The sequence below is a fragment of the Ctenopharyngodon idella genome, chromosome 18 (assembly GCF_019924925.1).
Source record: "Ctenopharyngodon idella isolate HZGC_01 chromosome 18, HZGC01, whole genome shotgun sequence".
Lineage (NCBI taxonomy): Eukaryota > Metazoa > Chordata > Actinopteri > Cypriniformes > Xenocyprididae > Ctenopharyngodon > Ctenopharyngodon idella.
Genome location: NC_067237.1, coordinates 15,242,388 through 15,263,872, shown reverse-complemented (window position 1 = coordinate 15,263,872; position 21,485 = coordinate 15,242,388). Strand labels below are relative to the sequence as shown.

Genomic DNA, 21,485 nt, shown 5'->3' with positions numbered 1-21,485 from the left:
CGTTAGGCTAGAAAAATTAAAATAATGTATTTTGGTGTAATATTTAGTTTAATAATGTCATTTATTTATGTTATATTTATTAATGTTATATAACATTAATGTTATATTTATAAGCGGCTAATTCATTACAATTTGAAACATTTTGGGGAAAAAAAAAAAAAATGTGTAAAAAGCGGTGGTTTCATTTGTATAAATCTACTTTCCTCAGTGTTATTGACACCTTTCACACAAAAATAGACCTAAATAAAAATATAATAATTTCAAACAAGGTAATTTTCATTGATAAAGCCATTCTAAATGTTTAGTTTTGTGCGTAAAACTCCCATGAAATGCGAATATTGTGTATATCGTGAGTTATTTAGCCTAGGTGTCGGGGACCTGACACTGAGTGGGTGGGCTGAGCTGCCGCTCTCGCTTCTATGGCAACCCGATAGATCAGCATCACCATATTCACGGGATCAGAGCGACTCGGGACGGCGGAAGGCGGAGATGTCAGCGGTGGATTTGGGTTACTGGATCGCGGGCGTTTGCTTGTGATTGACAGCTGACAGGGATCCTGAGGGTCCGTGACCTCCGCGTCCGCGTCCCCCCTCACACGTGACGATTCCTCAGACTTTACGTGCTCGCAGAGCAACACAGTCAGTGCCTTGAAGCTGGAGACCAGTGGATCTGGTGAATTTGGGCAGCCTAATGCTCCGTGGCATGTGCTTGAGCGAAAGACAGGTGACCCTTCAGACTATTCGGGTTCTGGTGGCAATAATTACACCTGTATACTGGATTCATTTGTCATTGAATTGATCGCGCGCCCGTTTCAATGTCATAATGGACAGGTTGCATTCGTCCATGCGTAAAAGGCTCTACAGTTTGCCACAGCACATCGGACAGAAAGCGTCCATCATGGGTGATGCAGAAGACACCGACAAGGACACCCGGAGGAAGAGCATCCGGATGAAGCCCCTGCCGTCGCCGACCTCCGGCAAAGCCCTCGGGGAGACCAAAAGCGGAGAGTCCGTGATCATGGAGACGGACATCGGGAGACCCGTGAAGACCAGCTCCAACGGGGACTGCCGGAGGTTCCGAGGCAGCCTTTCGTCCATCACCAGTCGGCACGTCCACGACTCGGATGTAGCGGAGGAGAGGCGTCTGATCACGGAGGGAGAAGTCACCCCGAGCGAGGAGAGCCCTCCTGGAGCCGCGGAGCCCGGAGCGCAAGGCGGCGAGGATGCCGCCGGTGCGAGCCAGCAGCATCAGGGACTCCCGGATCAGCAGCAGCCTGGCTTTATAAAGCTGGAAGGCATCGAGCAGATCCTCCCGGACGACGAGAGGTATTATCAAGCGGGCTTCATGCACAGGCAGTTCGGGGCGATGCTGCAGCCCGGGGTCAACAAGTTCTCCCTGAGGATGTTTGGGAGCGAGAAGGCGGTGGAACGGGAGCAGGAACGGGTCAAATCCGCGGGATTCTGGATTATTCACCCCTACAGTGATTTCAGGTAACAGCTTCTGTGTCCCTCTAAAACACTGCTCACTTTTCATAGGGATCAATGAGTGCTGTGGGGAAAATAATGTACATGGACTGACCCAAAACAGCCCGGTATCTTAATAATGTCAAACTAGAAGAGGAGGAAATAGAAGAAGAGGAAAAAATAAAGGCTTTAATAAGAGAAGGATGATTGATGCACTTTTGTGTCTTAATATAAAGGTGCATCAATGATGTTTTTATATATTTTTTATAATATTTTAATAGTTATAGTTTTATCTGTGCTATGCATAAAATATCAGATATCATAAAGCATGTATAATTTCACAAAATCAAATGCTGCTGACAAATTTGCAGCCAAAAAAGTGCAAAAAAACATTTATATTTTTTCTTCTTCGTGTTCCAAATGTGTTTTTACAGCCATTTTACAACATACCGCCAAGCATACAGGTTATTTGAAATGCCTGGTATCTTAATAATGTCAAACTAGTATTGATGAAGAAAAATAAAATAATAATAATATAAATGCTTTAAAGAAAGAAGGATGATTGATGCACTTTTGTCATGATTAACACTTTCAAGTGTCTAAATATAAAGGTGCATCAATGATGTTTTTATATTTATTTATATATTTTTTTAATAGTTTTATTAGTGCTATGCATAAAATATCAGATATCATAAAGCATGTATAATGTCACAAAATCAAATGCTGCTGACAAATTTGCAGCCAAAAAAGTGCAAAAAACATTTATTTTTTCTTCTTCTTCTTCCAAATGTGTTTTTACAGCCATTTTGCAACAAGCCGAAGCTCTCCCAGCTGACAGTAGAAGTGCATTAGAACTGCTTGAATTTTCTATGAAATCCAGACACTCTCTCTCTTTATTCATTAAGATGTGTCCTTGGGGATGACATTGACTCTATATGATTTGATATGTTCAGCCTGTTAATAATACACACCGGTTTGCCTCGGGCTTCATTTCTGATTATATGAGTGAACGCAGAAACAGATTCATGCTGTGGTCATGACACCCTTCAAAAAAAGCAAACATTAGTCATATATTTATTGTTATATGCCGTCTCTTTAGCATTCACAAGCTCAGGTCTAATGGGATAAATGCATATTCACATATACGCCTGGATGTCTGTGATTGGGTTGAATTTACACACTGTTTTCATTCATGAATGGGTATAAGGAGTGCAGGGTTAACAGCAAACCCAACCCCCTCCGGAGACTCGACTGCTGTTTGCCTTGTTTACCTATTGATCTTGAGAAGATGCTTTTATTCTGCTCGACATTATGAGATTGCAGCGTTGTTCCTGGAGGATATGAAAGGCAGTGTGGGAATAGACTGATATAATATTGTGTGTCTGTGCTGAGAGAGGAAGTTTATTCTTTTGTTGTCATCAGCGCTTTGTTTTATAATTGAAAGTTACGCAGCTAGGGAGACGCTGCAATTTGAGTTAAATAATCTGAGAGACTGCTTTAAAGGATTAATTCACTTCAGAATTCAAATTTCCTGATAATTTACTCACCCCCATGTCATCCAAGATGTTCATGTCATGTTCAGTGCAAAAAAGAAATGAGGAAAACATTCCAGGATTTTTCTCCATATAGTGGACTTCACTGGGGTTCAACGGGTTGAAGGTCCAAATGTCAGTTTCAGTGCAGCTTCAAAGAGCTCTACATGATCCCAGACGAGGAATAAGAGTCTTATCTAGAGAAACCAACAGTCTTTTTCTCATCTTTTAACCACAAATGCTCATCTTGCACTGCTCTGTGATGCTCCACGCATTACGTAATCACGTTGGAAAGGTCACGCGTGACGTAGGCAGAAGTACCGATCCAGTGTTTACAAAGCAAAGACTAAGTCAAACGCCCTTTACAAAAAAAAAAGGTAAAACAACAATGTCAGAAGATTTTGAAGTTGGAGGAGAAAATGAGATACCCTACCGCGGTACTTCCGCCTACGTCACGCGTGACCTTTCCAACATGATTACGTAATGCGTGGAGCATCACAGAGCAGTGCAAGACGAGCATTTGTGGTTAAAAAGTATATAATTTTTTATTTTTTTTAGAAAATGGTGTATGGTTTCTCTAGATAAGACCCTTATTCCTCGTTGAAGCTGCACTGAAACTGACATTTGGACCTTCAACCCGTTGAACCCCAGTGAAGTCCACTATATGGAGAAAAATCCTGGAATGTTTTCCTCAAAAACCTTCATTTCTTTTCGACTGACGAAAGAAAGACATGAACATCTTGGATGACATGGAGGTGAGTAAATTATCAGGAAATTTTAATTCTGAAGTGAACTAATCCTTTAAAGGAATATACAAAATGAAAGTTCTGTCAATATTTACTCTCTTTTTTTGAAGAACATCTCTTCAGCTTATTATAGATAATGCTCCCATCTGCCGAAGCTATGACATCTCATTTGTTCGCTTTAGACACATATTAGAACCAGCACTGTTTTTGCGTCAATGACCTGCAAAGCACCGTTTTTGAATCTGAATGAGATTGTGAATGAGATTTCAGAGCTTCGGTGGAAGGGAAGATTATTATGGAAAAGACCTGCGTAAAGACTCTCTAATAACAGCATGAGGGCATATAAATAGTGACAGATTTTTCATTTTTGCCTGAAATATTCCTTTAAGCACACTGATCTTTCATAGCCATGCTGGTGTTCTCCTCATTGTTGATAATAGTATCGTCGCTTCTCTGCCTCTGAACACAATAGACTGAATTTCCAGCGCTGATTACAGGCCTAATCTCCTCCTGCATATACCTCTGTAATTACCACAGCAAGGTCACACACCAGAGCATCATTACAGAAGATAAAGACCACACAGCATTCTTCAGACCGAGGCTGGGATATTTCACTGACCCCCCTTTTCAGTCTGTAGCTCTGTTCCTAAACCTAGTGAGCTGCTTTGCTCATTAAGCAGCTACCTTTTAAGTCAGCATCCTCTTAGAAGAGACTTTTGGAAGCAATTATGTGTGATGTGCGCCACACAAAACAGCACTGTTAACTTGAAACACAAGAGATGTGACATGATGATAGAGTTTAGTATTTAAAGTGAAGCTGAAGTTGTGACACATATCCGAGTGAAGCGGCTTCACAAACAAGAACAAATGTAGGGCGGGGCTTGATTTTGTCTGTGGGGAATTGATTGGATGGTTGTGGTTTGCTATTGGTGGATCTCATGTGAGTGACAGGTTGAAGAGAAGAGATGTCACTGCAAGAGGGAGGGGAAGTTATTCTGATTCAAGATTATGAGGAACATGAATTTAAAACAATAATGATGTGCACCGATAAATCATTTAGAATAAACGCTGCAATGTTCCGGAAAAAATAAGAATAGTCAATTTTGATTTCATGGTGACTATAATATACACTCTAAAAAATGCTGGGTTAAAAACAACCCAAGTTGGGTTGAAAATGGACAAACCCAGCGATTGGGTTAAATGTTTGCCCAACCTGCTGGGTAGTTTTATTTAACTCAAATATTGTTTAAAAATTACTATATTGCTTGCTTAAAATGAACCCAATGTATGTTGGAAATTAACATTTATTAACATGTTTAATAAATGAACATTTATTAATATTAATTATTAAACCTCTATCAATCGCTGGGTTAAAACAACCCAATCGCCGGGTTAAAACAACAAAAACAACCCAATCACTGGGTTAAAACAACCTAGGGTTAACACTACCTAATCGCTGGGTTAAAACTACCCAATCGCTGGGTTAAAACAACCTAATCGCTGGTTTAAAACAACCCAATCGCTGGGTTAAAACTACCCAATCGCTGGGTTAAAACAACCCAATCGCTGGGTTAAAACAACAAAAACAACCCAATCACGGGATTAAAACAACCTAATTGCTGGTTTAAAACAACCCAATCGCTGGGTTAAAACAACCCAATCGCTGGTTTAAAACAACCCAATCGCTGGGTTAAAACAACCTAATCGCTGGTTTAAAACAACCCAATCGCTGGGTTAAAACAACCCAATCGCTGGGTTAAAACAACCTAATCGCTGGGTTAAAACAACAAAAACAACCCAATCACGGGATTAAAACAACCTAATTGCTGGTTTAAAACAACCCAATCGCTGGGTTAAAACTACCCAATCGCTGGGTTAAAACAACCCAATCGCTGGTTTAAAACAACCCAATCGCTGGGTTAAAACAACCTAATCGCTGGGTTAAAACTACCCAATCGCTGGGTTAAAACAACCTAATCGCTGGGTTAAAACTACCCAATCGCTGGGTTAAAACAACCTAATCGCTGGGTTAAAACTACCCAATCGCTGGGTTAAAACAACCTAATCGCTGGGTTAAAACAACCCAATCGCTGCGTTAAAACAACCCAATCGCTGGGTTAAAACAGCATTTTTTAGAGTGTAGTTTATTTATTTTGTTTATTTATTGTATTTCATGCACACTGGTAAATCAAAGTGCTTGACAAAAAAATCATAAAAAGGGGCAAGAGAAATAAAAAAAAAATAATAATAATAATTTAAAATACATTAAAAAGAAATTAGAAAAGTTAAAAGTATTATCATTTTAGTAGTAAATCAAATATAATTTCCAAATATTTTTAAGCAATATCACACAAGACAGAGTGCTCTTTTACTGAATATCACCGCTCTTGTGACAGCACTTGTTGAACTATTATACAATTATAGTCACTCTTGATGCTGTTCACCATCTAGGATTTTTTTTTCAGTGATTTTTTTCACAATGCATTCTGGGATTGCCTTATATGTGAACATTATGTGTTGTGATACCTTGCAATTTAATCAAACCAGCAATATGTTGTTGCTTACATTACTTTTGGCACCTTAAAATGCTGTCTAGGTAGTCCGCTCGCTAGGTTTTGGAACAGAGCTTATCTGTTCCCTCCCTCTATGGCATCAGCTCATTCCTTACACAATACACTCCAAAATCCTCTTCTGTTTAGCGTGTCATCCACCATATATTTATCTTGTCATGCTCTTAAAGTACTTGCGATGCTCTCCCATTGCAGTATCTGTTCCCAAGTCATTGAGCAGAGACAGATTTGCCCCGGTCCCCTCTCATAACTGGCTTTGGAAAAAGACAAATAAAGGAAGTTTTGCATCAGAGGTGGCTCATGTCTGCTGTTGCGTAATGGACATGTAATTAGTGTGATGCCGTATGCATAAAAATGAACCCCTGTAGTAGCTGCACTTAAACCCGGTGACTCTGTGATTATGAAACCCGCAATTAAAATCCTCCATGTCTCCATCCATCCGTATGCACAGATTTATCCGTATCACTGTAATTCAGTCATTCGATTGATGCCTTCGCCCCTTCCACACGGGTCACACGCAACGGATTCGGTGATCAGCGCAGATCAGACACTCACCGGCTCTAATGAGCGAGATGCGCTTCTGCAAACTTTATAAAAGAAAGTGACCGCAGTAATTGAAATGTTGAAAAGCAGTGGTGCATCTAAAGGCAAGCTCACACTACACAACTTTTGGCTGGATTTTGCTGTTGCAGACAGATTTTCAAGGTCTGCAGCAAAGCCCCTGGATCGCGGCTCGTTGTGGTCACCGATGCTCGTTAAATATGAGCAGGTCACTGACACTGCAATATTTTCAGACCGGTTTGATGTTATTGGCACGTGATCTTGTAGTGTGTGCAGTGCAACGACTAGGTGGAACTAATCCAGCCAATCACTATGAAAGCTTATAAAGTCAGAATTGTGAGTTATAAAGTCAGAATTGCAAGACATAAACTTGCAATTCTGACTTTTTTCTCACAATTGTGAGTTTGTCTCACAATTCTGACTTTTTTCTCGCAATTGTGAGTTTATATTTCTCAATTGTGACTTTTTTCTCGCAATTGTGACTTTTTTCTCACAATTGTGAGTTTATATCTCGCAATTCTGACTTTTTTCTCGCAATTCTGACTTTTCTCACAATTGTGAGTTTATATTTCGCAACTGTGACTTTTTTCTCGCAATTGTGAGTTTTTTTCTTGCAATTCTGACTTTTTTCTCGCAATTCTGACTTTTTTCTCACAATTGTGACTTTTTTCTCGCAATTCAGACTTTTTTTCTCGCAATTGTGAGTTTATATCTCGCAATTCTGACTTTTTTCTCGTAATTGTGAGTTTGTCTTGCAATTCTGACTTTTTTCTCGCAATTCTGACTTTTTTTCTCGCAATTGTGAGTTTATATTTCGCAATTCTGACTTTTTTCTCGCAATTCTGACTTTTTTCTTGCAATTCTGACTTTTTTCTCACAATTGTGAGTTTATATCTCGCAATTTTGACTTTTTTCTCGCAATTCAGACTTTTTTTCTCGCAATTGTGAGTTTATATCTCGCAATTCTGACTTTTTTCTTGCAATTCTGACTTTTTTCTGGCAATTGTGAGTTTATATCTCGCAATTCTGACTTTTTTCTCGCAATTCAGACTTTTTTTCTCGCAATTGTGAGTTTATATCTCGCAATTCTGACTTTTTTCTCGTAATTGTGAGTTTGTCTCGCAATTCTGACTTTTTTCTCGCAATTGTGAGTTTATATCTCTCAATTCTGACTTTTTTCTCACAATTGTGTTTGTCTCGCAATTCTGACTTTTTTTCTCGCAATTGTGAGTTTATATCTCTCAATTCTGACTTTTTTCTCACAATTGTGTTTGTCTCGCAATTCTGACTTTTTTCTTGCAATTCTGACTTTTTTCTCACAATTGTGAGTTTATATCTCGCAATTTTGACTTTTTTCTCGCAATTCAGACTTTTTTTCTCGCAATTGTGAGTTTATATCTCGCAATTCTGACTTTTTTCTTGCAATTCTGACTTTTTTCTCGCAATTGTGAGTTTATATCTCGCAATTCTGACTTTTTTCTCGCAATTCAGACTTTTTTTCTCGCAATTGTGAGTTTATATCTCGCAATTCTGACTTTTTTCTCGTAATTGTGAGTTTGTCTCTCAATTCTGACTTTTTTCTCACAATTGTGTTTGTCTCGCAATTCTGACTTTTTTTCTCGCAATTGTGAGTTTATATCTCTCAATTCTGACTTTTTTCTCACAATTGTGTTTGTCTCGCAATTCTGACTTTTTTCTCGCAATTGTGAGTTTATATTTCGCAATTCTGACTTTTTTCTCACAATTCTGACTTTTTTCTTGCAATTCTGACTTTTTTCTCACAATTGTGAGTTTATATCTCGCAATTTTAACTTTTTTCTTGCAATTGTGATTTTATACCTCGCAATTCTGACATTTTTCTCGCAATTCTTTTTTTTTTTCAGAATTGTGAGATATAAACTCAAAAATTGTTATATTGTCCAATTGTGAGGATAAAAAGACTGACGTTTTTTCTCAGAATTGTTATAAAGTCAGAATTTATATCTCTCAATTCTGACTTTATAATTACAATATGCGAGTTTAAATCTTGCAATTCTAAGAAAAAAAAGTCAGAATTGTGAGATAAAAAGTCGCAATGACCTTTTTTATTTTTATTTTTCATTTAGTGGCGTAAACAAGTTTCCATAAATCACAGTGCAGATGGAAAAATCTCATATCATCTTCTCGAGAGCACAAGCATGTCTGTCTTATTTATTCCAATTATGGGGTAAATAAAAATTGCATTGAAGAAAATGAAGCAAAAACAACAACATTATTTAAATTTAAATTGCATTTATTTTACATTATTTAAAAGTATTATAGATGTTCTGATGTCAACTTTATACTGATTTGAATTTAAAAAATCACTGAAGATTTTTTGATGTAGTAATACAGTAAAAAATATTGTATCATGGTAATATGAATCTTATTGACAATAATGAGAATAACCTCAAACACACTACAATAATGGGTTTCTTTGCAAAATATGATTTATTATTTATTATTTTGTGGTGAAATGTGACATGGACATGTTTTTGTGGGATTCACCTCACCTGTTTGATTGAGCAATGCAAAGTTAAAATGAACACTTGGCAATTGCTGTGTCTTTTTTGCATCTTAATATAATTATTTTCAATAGCAGTAATGTTGTGTAATTACCCGCAGTTCCACAAAATAATTATAGATTAAGTGCATGTTGCTCATTAGTATTTCTCCACGCTCATTAATGGAATTACGCTGTAACGGACACTGTAATGCGTGACTGTGTGTTGCACGGGCCACATCTGCAGTACAGGACGTGTTATTTATGCTGGTGTTGCTGGCAGAAAAGAATGATGTCATGATAGAAAGCCTAAATGCTTTTATACTGTGATTTAAAACACAGGAAGTTCTGTGACTGATGGTGATCAGCGGCAGGAAGGAAGAGCTCGTGTGATACTGAGACGTTGCTGTAGGCGATGTGCTTGTCACTTGCAGCTTCAGGCATATTGTATAATATAATTTGTGCAGGACGAAAGAGACTGAGTGTATGTTTTCAGAGAGCAAAGAAGGATTAAAAGGGACCATAATCAAATCTATCGTCTCATTTCCAACTCTAAAGTATTTTCTTGTCTTGTGTTTATTTTATCCAGCCTTAAATTGAGCCTTTATAACAGAGAGAAATAAGAAGAAATATTACAATAGTAATACAATAAAAAATGAGTATTTTAGAAATATTTAATCTTTTTTTATCATTACAATTTTAAAATTACAATACTAATATGTTTGGCTGTCTTAAAGGTACAGTAAGCAATTTCTGAGAAACGCTGTTGAAAGTGGATCGGACCGAGCAGAACAACACACTTGTAGCCAATCAGCAGTAGGGGGCGTGTCCACTCATGATGGGGGAGGAGAGAGAGTGAACCAATCAGCAGTTGGGGGGCGTGTCCGCTCATGATGGGGGAGGAGAGAGAGTAAGCCAATTAGCAGTGGGGGGGGGGGGGGGGGGGGGGGGGGGGGGGTCCGCTCATGACGGGGGAGGACAGAGAGTGAGCCAATCAGCAGTAGGGGCGTGTCCACTCATGGGCGAGGAGAGTGAGTCAATCAGCAGTAGGGGGCGTGTCCACACATGATGGGGGAGGAGAGAGAGTGAGCCAGACAGCAGTAGGGGTGTGTCCACTCATGGGCGAGGAGAGAAAGTGAGTCAATCAGCAGTAGGAGGCGTGTCCGCTCATGATGGGGGAGGAGCGAGAGTGAGCAGGAGAGAGAGTGAGTCAATCAGCAGTAGGGGTGTGTCCACTCATGGGCGAGGAGAGAGAGTGAGTCAATCAGCAGTAGGAGGCGTGTCCGCTCATGATGGGGGAGGAGCAAGAGTGAGCAGGAGAGAGAGTGAGTCAATCAGCAGTAGGGGGCGTGTCCACTCATGATGGGGGAGGAGAGAGAGTGAGCCAATCAGCAGTAGGAGGCATGTCCGCTCATGATGGAGGAGGAGCATGCGTGAGCCAATCAGGAAAAAAGCAGGGAGTTCATAAGCACTCTTCAAAATATCTCCTTTTGTGCTCCACCATCATGCAGGTTTTTGGAATGACATGAAGCTTCTATCATTTACTCACCCTCATTTTTGCTTGAAATAACACCTTTGCTTTCATGAGAACAGAGGTTTAACAGAGCAGTCTTGAAGCCCTTGAGACAAGATGGGAAAGAACAGTTTTTTTGCACTAAAGTTAATCCATCACAGTCTGAAAAAGCCAAACCTGTGACTGAACTTGAGGAATCATTAGGGGTTAATTTGGTCTGATCAATTAATTCCACCTTTTTATCTTTCTCTCTCTTTCTCACTCACAAACTTCTCTCTCCATCCTTTTATTCATCCTGCATAACCAGCCGCACGTCTCCCAAAAGGGACATACCTTCACCACAGAAAAAAAGAAGGGAATCATCTCTCGCTGGTTTATTTTCTCTCTGACTCTGTCTCTCTTTCTTCAGATCTAGTTGAATTCATTAAAGCAAAGTGGAGCAGCTTTAGAATACAGAATGCACATTAGAGTTTGATGTTTTCTACACAGAGAGACTGTGGTTTGAGTGCAGTGATGCTTTCCAGATAAAATGTTCTTTTGTTACACTTGTGCACCGTGTTCTTCATCTGGTTGGTTTTATTCCAGCAGAAACATCTGTGCAGAGGTAATTTTGTGCGATGTTGTACAGTAAGAGGTGTCGCGTCAAAGCGAGCGAGCCGTTTTCTGATATCTGTGACTGAACCAAACTCAGAAGTGATAAGCGCACTTACTGTACACATCTCCTGATAAAAATGGTTAACGGCATTAGGGACAAATTAAAGTCATATTCTCATTTTCACTCACTCCTTTTCTTCCTGTGTGGCTGCTTTGCTTTCTATTCTTCTTCATGTGAAGTGACTGTAATAATAAACATTAGATCCCTTCGGGAAGTTCCTAATAATGAATTATGGCAAGTGTGTTCAAGTTATTTTCCTTTTTGAACTGACATCATTTACGGTCTAGTTACTGTAGGTTCGAAAAAATAAATATACAATATTTATATTTAAGTATACATAAATATGTGCTTTCATATGCAAATATATGTATTTTCTTTCCACCATTAGTCCTGTTAGCTGTATAAACCTGAAGAGAAACATAAAACAATGTCTGTCAGTAGGATAAAATAATTGTGATCAATCCCCCATGACAAATAGGAGTAAGAAAAAAAACACAGTCTTTAATAAATCCAAAATAAACACGCAGGAGAATAACATAACCATGCAATATGACGTTATGGAACAATGAAACACAGGAACTGAGGGCTTAAATACACAGGGGAAGATAATTAACAGAAAAAGAAGCAAGTGTGTAACTCATCAGTAACCATAGAAACAAACTAGTGGCAGGAAAATAAGAACAAAGGAAACAGGAACAGGAACTAGAACTAAACCAAAACAGAGCATGCTCGTTACAATAATTATTATTTACGCTATTTTTCCCAGAGCCTATATTTGACCATCATGTTTGTAAAACTCAAATTCAGGTCTTGATATCTGATATTGATATCCCACTTTTTTACCATTTTTTTACCACACAGAAACCTGTCACACGACTGAAGTAAAATGGCTTGTGAATTTAATTTAATTTCATGTTGAAGAACATTAATGCAGTACAGTTTGTTGATGTAAGCCATGCATAATTAGGGCCTCTGAAATCCATTACATTTTTTTTTTTCGAAATTCTGTTTTTTCCGTTTTAATTTTTAAAAAATTTTTTAATTAAATTTTATTTTATTAATTAAAATCATGAAACTTATACAATTTAACAACAATTTATTAAAAGTTTAACAAAAACTAAATTTTTAGGGCCCTATGAAATACGTTTTATTTATTTATTTTACCTTAAATTCTTTTTTTTTTCTTTTTTTTTTCGAAATTCAGTTTTATTTATTTTTTTTAAATTCTGTTTTTTCCATTTTAATTTTTCTGGATTCCGTTTTTTTTTTTTTTTTTTTTAAGTTTACATTTTTTTGGATTACATTTTAATGGTTAAATTAAATTTTAGTAATCAGAAAGTGTCTAATTATCTAATTAATTAAAATCATGAAACATACAATTTAACAACAATTTATTAAAAGTTTAATAAAAAATTACATTTTTAGGGCCCTATGAAATACGTTTTATTTTATTTTTTTCTCAAATTCAGTTTTATATTTACTAAATTCTGTGTTTTCTGTTTTAAGTTTTCTGGATTCCATTTTAATGGTTTAATTAAATTTTAATAATCAAAAAGCATGTCTGTCAACAAGCATGCAGTGAAGACCTTCGAGTTTCTGTGTGTTTATGATATGACGATAGTTTTTCCTCAAATGAAACAGTAAAATGCTGATGAAGAGACTCTGGAGATGAAGTTCATGCATTAATGTCCTCATATAGTGAGGCGGCAGAGGCTGAAAACACCGCGAGCGCCACGCGTGCTTCAGTATGTGTGTTAAATGAAACTGCGCCTCTGCGCCATTCATTCACACAGAGACACAGAACATGCAGGATTCATATTTAAATGACACTAGTCTATATCACAATCTGATTTAAGTGTACTGACCTACTTTTTATGTATTCATCAAAAATTTGACAAAATACGTGACATTCCGTGTTATACAGTTAATTCCATTTTTATGACTGGATTCCGCGATTCCTTCCGTGTTTTCCGTATCGGTTTCTATGTGAGGAGTGAGATCCTAGCTGAATTCGTTTATAGGACAGGAGTGATTGGAGCTAAACCATTGCAGTGGATGATCATGTACAGTACACACACACACACACACACACACACACACACTTGACTCCCAGCTCAAATGACAGTGTCTGATCCTCTCCCCAGGTTTTGATTGCACTTGATTGTTGGCTGCGTTTCTCTATTGATTTGTTTGGGTCTTGCAGGTTTGTGATCGTGTCTCACACCTGATTTATTTGCGAATGAGGCGAGTCGGACCAGCTCTGTATACCTGCTCACACACACTATCAGGGGACATTAGAGAAAATCAGCTTATTACACGGCTACAGGGTGCAGTTGATTTCTCATTAACATACGACCGCCTACATTTGCATAACACCTACTCAATATTCATCAGCCCTGATGAACGACTGCGTCGACTATGTTGATATGCAGAAGTTAGCCAATCATGGAGATTGTTTACTTACAATTGCTTTTAGTGCATGAAAGAAACTGTGTTCTAGTTCTCTAGGAAGTGATCACTACTTACTACACACTCAGAAGGGCACATCTGTAGAAGATCACTTCACTTGGCATGATGTGTTCTTTTGGAACGACCTGCAACATACATACTGTATATAAGTGTATATATGCCGTTTGCAAACATCTTTCTTAAACAATGAAGAATGTGGCGTCTTCAATGCAAAAATGTAAAACAAAACTTCTGAGAAGAAGCCCTGAAAGAGTGACCCTCCTTGTGCTCTAATTCAGTGAAGGTAAAGTAGGAATTATCGAGTGCCCTGGATGGACTGAAAGTGGGGTAATCAAAAAGGCCACCAATATCAGCAGCACGTAGCACAGCGGATTATTACAACACAATTTATTTAATGGAGGGATAGGGATGCGGCGCTGATGGGACGATAAGAGACGGAGGGGAGGGATGGAGCAGCAGAGTGATTGAAATAATGCCGTGACCTGGGCTCACTTACAGAGAGGTTACCGAACGGGACACATGCCAACACTGCTCGCCTGAAATGCTTTTGTGTTTGAGGACTGTTGCTTTTTTCTTCGTATTAATGTCAACATGAAACAAAAGTTGAAATAGCCTTTTTTTTTCATATAGAGACACATATCCAAGTGAAACGGCTTCGCAAACAAGAACAAATGTAGGGCGGGGCTTGATTTTGTCTGTGGGGAATTGATTGGATGGTTGTGGTTTGCTATTGGTGGATCTCATGTGAGTGACAGGTTGCCCCGCCCTCGTCATCAGAGAAGAGAAGAGATGCTGCAAGAGGGAGGGGAAGATATTCTGATTCAAGATTACGAGGAACATGAGTTTAAAACAATAATGATGTGCACGAATAAATCATTAGTAATAAACACTGCGATATTCCATAAAAAACAAGAATCGTCCGTTTTGATTTCATGGAGACTTTAAAGTTTATATGTTTCATTTTATCAACATTAAAATACTTTCTCGTATTCCAGCATAATGCAGATTATTAATACAATTACTAGTAAGTCACTGACTTGATATTTGATTTTCCTGAGATATGTAAGTGATATGACCCTTCTGACATGTGAGATTGGGGCGGGACTTATTTTTTGTTTGGCCAATGATGAACAGGGGGCGGGGTGATGGGAGTGTTTGGCAAAAAGCTAATTAGTAACAATCATTGTTTTCTTAAAGTGTGAAGCTGTGAGTGGTGCTGAAAATTGACGATTGATATGATGTGTAGATACTAGTGTTAATATAGTATTATTTATATACTATTATAGTATTTATTAATATTTTAAATTTGATTTTATTTTTATATTTTCATTTTAATTTTAGTTAAAGTTTTGGTAATTTTATTATGTGCTTTTTATAAGTATTTCTCTTTAGTTTTAATTTATTTTTATTTCAGTTTTAGTAATTTTATTACTTCAACTTTGAGGGGCCGTTTACACGACACCGTTTTCAACTAAATACGGAAAACTTTTTATGCGTTTTGGCCGTTTATTTACACGACAACAGCGTTTGGGTGGCCTGAAGTGCAAAAGTGCAAGTTTTTGAAAACGGTCTCTGTGTAAACAACAAAAACGTGCATCTGTGAAAACGATGACGCACATGCGCATTACATGTTCAGTCTATAGTTTTCATCGCCATCTAATGGCCTGCCAGCAGAATATAGCATTTTTAGTCGTTTTCACAGATTCGTGTGAATGGGGATCGTTTTGACAATGGTGTCGTCTGTATATGGAAAACTCAAAAGAAAAACTTCTCCATTTTAAGCATATCGTTGTCCTGTAAACGTACCCTCAATTATTTTTATCTCAGTTAGTTACAAAGGCAACATTTCTAATTTTCTTTCATCAATAATTTATATTCCATTTTTTTCAGCTTTATTTCAATTAACAAAAAAGATTGTTTTACTTAGCTGCACTTAACAATAACAACACTAGTGTAATGCTTCATGAGTTTTTATGTGAGCGTAACAGAGCTGTTAGTCTCCAAAGACGCAGCGCTTGTGTTTTTCTTTTCAGTATGGGGTTGAACACATTATTTTTCATCTTTTCTCTTCAAATCTAGTCCTACACAACACCAATTTACAGCCTCGGTGAGAGGACACACTGTATAGAAGGTGTCAGCGTTTCTGAAAGAACAAAACGCCTCCAGGATCAGTTCCTCATATCTGTGACATGCTTCATTTCTTGCAAATAGATTCAACCAATTTTTCCAAGCAGAATTGGCCGCAAACATTTTGTGGTTGTGCGTTCAAATTGACAAATCGGCAATGTCTTTCTGAACACCTAGACAGACACCTAGAATAGTATTAACATTAATTTAACTAACAATATGAATCATTACCTTGGTTTCATGGGATAATTGTAATACTGGATAATACTGCATCACTGTAGACAGCATCAGTGATTATAATGGCTTCTATTCGCTTTTGATGCGACACTCACATCTAGTGTAGGTAAATGTCAGCCGTTAAGCGACTGAACGCCAGTGGGAGGGGCCTATGATGCGATGATGTCTATTTGTCGATCTGTTGCTCTGAAGGCGGGCGTATGCAAATGAATTCACCTGTGTGACATCACAGATCCTGCAATATCAAAAACGAGCTGTTTTTTGTGCTTGATTAAATAAATGCTTTGTTTATAATGAGGAAGCATTTTAAGCTCTGAAACTACAAAGACCGTTTATATGTCTAAAGATCAAGACAAATTAGATTTTTCATGTCATGACCCCTTTAAAGGGGTTTTATTTAAGGGTCTTTGTCATTTTCTTCAAAACCCCAGTGATAAAAACCGTCTGCACTCAGTTCTGTTTAATTCTCACGACACACATTCATATGGAAATCACAAGTGTCGATCATTTATTTGTCATTTGCAGTGTTTTGGAGACTGTTTGCTTAAAGGCTCAATGGAAAGATGATTGACAGCCACTCTTAAAGTTGAGACATGAGCAGATAAGACGGCGAAGCGGCGTCTCACTCACTCACTCGCAGCCAGAATCAACCACACACTGTACTAAGAATAAAGTGTAAGTGTGTGTGTGTGTGTAGGTCATGTGGAAGGGTAAGTGCCTCTCTGATCGCTGCATCAAGCTTGTTGCGGGATCTTCTGTGTATTTCATACTCGGTTAAGAGCCGCGGATGACAAGGCAGTAGCAAGATGGATCTGACACACATGTGCAAACACACACACACACACACACACACAGAATAGAGCGCCATTTTTCTTTACAGTGTGAAATGAAATGTTTTCCAGTTCCGTTATTTGTCATTTAGGTAAATTCTGTCATGCATATCAAGAGTTTCGGTCACCAGCTTCATTTAACACTTCAGTCAAGCACTGTTGTGATCAGAATATAGGTGGCATCATGTAGTACACACACCCTAGAGTTATTGACACCCTAAACAAACCGGAAAAATCTGTGCAGATGCTGTTTTTGCTTCTGTAAGCAACCACTGAAATGCATCTAGATGCATGTTGTCACACTGTACCTAGTGTTGATTAGGTTTCTTCTGCTGGTGTAAATGCTATGGTAGTGATGGTTTACTCATAAAAGATCCGCTCCTTTTTGCTTCCGTCACGTGACAAATTAATAAAATGACTCTGACCAGAAGATGCAGGGACTCATTTCTGTTTCTCGAAATGTATCTTTGGCAGCATTATAATAATTTCATAATTCAGAAATAATCAAAGATTGCGTAAGTGGACATATTTGGAGAGTTTGGCTATTGAAAATATTAGCAGCATTAATTGTAGGGCTGCCCCCTAATAGTCGACTAATTGTTAGTTGACGAGAAGAGGCTTAGTCGACCAAAATTGGAATTAGGTGGTTAGTTGCAGAAAAAACCCCCGAAAACATGCAATTTGTGATGGACAGATCATTAACGGGCAGGAAATCCAAACATTCGCCTGTAATTCATCGACCTCAAATATGGCTTATCACTTGAAACATGTAAGTAGTAGCAACTTTATAAGTCCACTCACTCTAACGTTAACCTTGATAAATGTGTGCTATTATTTGGTGCATATCCAAGTGTTTGTGTGGAGAGCATGTTTACTGCATGACGTGGAGGCGCCGGTGCGATCACTTGCATTTAACTTAAAATACTCCATCATTTTTGACCATACAGAATCCAGCATTCGAAACTGTAAATGGTTTTATTTCTGTAAACTCACAATAACAACAAAACGTTGTGCTTTTGTAAAATGATGAAAACAATCAGAATGCCGCTATCTGCCGTCTCAAGTGAACTTGAGCGCGTCACAAAAAACTCAGCATATACTTGCCTCACAGATGTGAGAAATATATCTATGGAAAGCTTGAAATGAATTCAAATTCAAATGTTAAACAAATATTCTCAGGTTATGTAATCAATATTAAACATGCATATAGGCACTACTGCGGAGATGACGAGTTAGCATCGTCGACTTCATCTCTGCAGCCAAAAACACAAAAAATACTTCTTTCAATAAATTGTTAAAATGTTCAGACAGTCTCCTTCTGTTTATTCACGTCATAATCATTACGTTTGCCAGTGCACTGCTGCAAACTTTATGTGTGCGTTTGAGCACTGATTAGGATATGTATTATATATAGGCGATTAAAGGCTCATTATTATGATTTATACGGTTTATTAATATAAACGCACGATTAGTTGACTAATCGCTTAAAATGAACGACTGCTAGTCGGCTAGTCGAGGACATTCATTGTATATTTACTACCTTTCAGAATCTGAGGATGTAAAAACATCTGAAAGAAAATAACTCCTGTATGGCATGCTAATGTTTCTATAGGGAGGAGCAAAGATTATGTATGTGGCCTGAACGGACAGATGCATTTATACTTGGTTGAGCGAAGAGTTTTGTGTATGTGATTGGATTGCTGTCTTGAATGCATCTTAAAGGGTTGTGTCAGAGCTCTCAGAAGAAAGATTAAGAATGATTATTTTTCATCTTTTAGGTCTGAAACATGCCGGTACATTGCACAGCATAAATGAGTAAACCCCCTCTGAACAAATACAAAAGATGTATTTTCTTTATGATCACTAATACAGTTCATGGAAAGATGGCAAAACTAAAATGTATTAAACATATACATAATAAAAACTGAGAAATATATGTCATTAATAGCCATAAAATAAGTAAATTAGACAATTTTGTTTAAATTAAGGATTGCAGAAATGAGTACACCCTAGATTTAATTCAACAAATGTATAATATTCTAGCACTTAGTATGCCCTCCATAATTTTGAATATACTGCTCTGAACCTTCTTGGCACGGAGTGTACAAGTTCGTGACAAATCGTCACATCTGTCCTGTTTTACTCCTGGATGATGAGCTCCTTAAATGCCCTGATCTTTAATGGGGAGTGTTGCTCAACTCGTCTCTACAGAATCCCCCACAGGTGCTCAAGAGAGTTAAGATTGTGCAATACATGTCCACAGAAGGTTATTCACCTTGGGAGAATGCATATCCTCATTGTCATGTTGAAAAAATGCCCAACAATGCAGGGAATGAGGAAAGGGTAACATCTTCTGTTTCAAGTTTGTGTATTAAATTACACAGTGGTGTGGGAATTCATGACAGCATTGATAAAGCACAACTCTCTCACACCTTCAGCACTCATACATCCCTATATAAGAGCTTTACTACCACTGAACTTTACTGTGGGAACCAGGCACTTCTCACTGTACTCCTCCTCTAGCAACACCATAACATTTTGGATGCTGTTAGATCCAAAATGATTGATTTGGTCTCATGAGACCAGAGTATTGATTCCCAGAATCTGTATTTTGTAAATATGGGCTTTGGAAATTAACTGACTTTATTGTGCTTTGGCTACAGTAGGTAGATCCAGTGAGAACAACAACCATGCATGTCATTTCTGCAGGCTGCATCTTACTCTGTGAGATAAACAGTCACTCTTTTCATAGCTTTTGCTGGCTCTGAGACACTCGCTTGGTATTTTTCCTGCTTTTTGTCTAGCAAAAAAATCCCTCATCACTAAATGAAAGCTTAAAATGAAGGCCTGATTATTTCAGGGGCCTTGTCACAAAAATATTTTGTTTTATTTAGTAACTTTTAGGAGGGTGTACTCATTTTTGCTACACAACATTTTATCACCTTGATAAGAAAATCTTATTTCCCTGAATAATTTTGACATGCTTCTTTGGTAATTGATTAAGCAGACTTGCTGGAACATTATATCTCTAAAGAACCCTAACATGTCTTCTAAGTAACTGAGTAATTGCTGACTTTCAGAAGTTTCAGAGGGGGTGTACTCATTTATGCTGTGCACTGTACATGAACGTACACAGTATTTAATGTGTCGTTGTGCTGCATTGAATGTAGGCATTGCAATTGACCATATGCACAGAACTTTCTTAAGAACTTCCGCAATAATATAAACCAGCAGGAAAAGTTCCGGTGAGATGTCACTTGTTGATGTCTCAGTATCTTCAATGTCCTGAGGTAGCTTTAACAGCATCAATAGTGTAATACTTAGTTTATAATCAGAATATAATCACTTAAATAGTCAAGCATAGTGCTAATTTAGTTATTCAAACGTAAGACGACATAAAAAAAAGATGAGTCTCAGTGTTCCTCCTCAGCAAAATTAAATTCGACCACCAGTTTTCACACTTTTGTGTGGGAAAAAAGCGTCAACACACTGTAAATTAAAGATTTATTGTGCACTTTAGTTAGATTCATTGACTAAAATGTGAGTTTTCACAAGTGTGCTGAACTAACAGCTTCTGATTATAAAGGGAGAGCGCGGTGCTCGCTTTCTGTGTAATTCATTCACAAGAAAAGTTATTGTTTTCCATGAGATTTTGTGAATACTTCATACTTCACCTTGACAAAATGTATTTTTAAACCTAGTGATTTTATAATGTTTAATATGTATTCAAAAGCGAAACTGAGTGAAAAACTATTACAGGAAATGGCTAATATGAGCCAATAAATGCTCCTCTGCTGCCATCTGATGGTTATAATGGTTTTGTATTTTTTTAAATAAAAGTGTTTTCTATCAAATATTGGATTTCCTACATCTCTCTGTTTCTCTCTCTTTCTCTCTCTGGATCAGTTTGGCTGTAAGGGATCGAGCAGCTTTCATTCTGCTCTTTCCATTTGCTGATTACATCACCTGCTGCTGGGGGATAATGGTATGCATCTGAGCAGGAGGTGACGGCGTGTGTTTGTGCCTGTACATTAGGTTACCTTCTCGTTAGGTGACGGTAGACAGTTTCCACTTCCACTATCCCTCTCTCTTTATCACACACACAGAAATACTCTCTTTACCAGCTCACATTCGTCTCATTTAGAGATAAACTGTCTCAGATACACTCTGGTGCTGTGGTTTTCCTCTACGTTCTGTCCATCTCACTCAGCGGCTGATATCTGTGATAGAAACAGAAATACACTCCAGCACAGATAACCAG

General features: G+C 37.9%; 1 protein-coding gene across 1 annotated transcript in view; it reads left to right on the top strand.

Annotated features, from left to right (window-relative positions):
- The first annotated feature begins 406 nt into the window (after positions 1 to 406).
- Positions 407 to 21,485, top strand: part of LOC127499712 (potassium/sodium hyperpolarization-activated cyclic nucleotide-gated channel 4-like) — a 92,189-nt gene continuing 71,110 nt past the window's right edge. Inside the window, exon 1 of the mRNA XM_051870210.1 lies at positions 407 to 1,490. Coding sequence (XP_051726170.1) covers positions 823 to 1,490 — 668 coding nt within the window. The 5' untranslated portion in view covers positions 407 to 822. The remainder of the gene's footprint in view (positions 1,491 to 21,485) is intronic.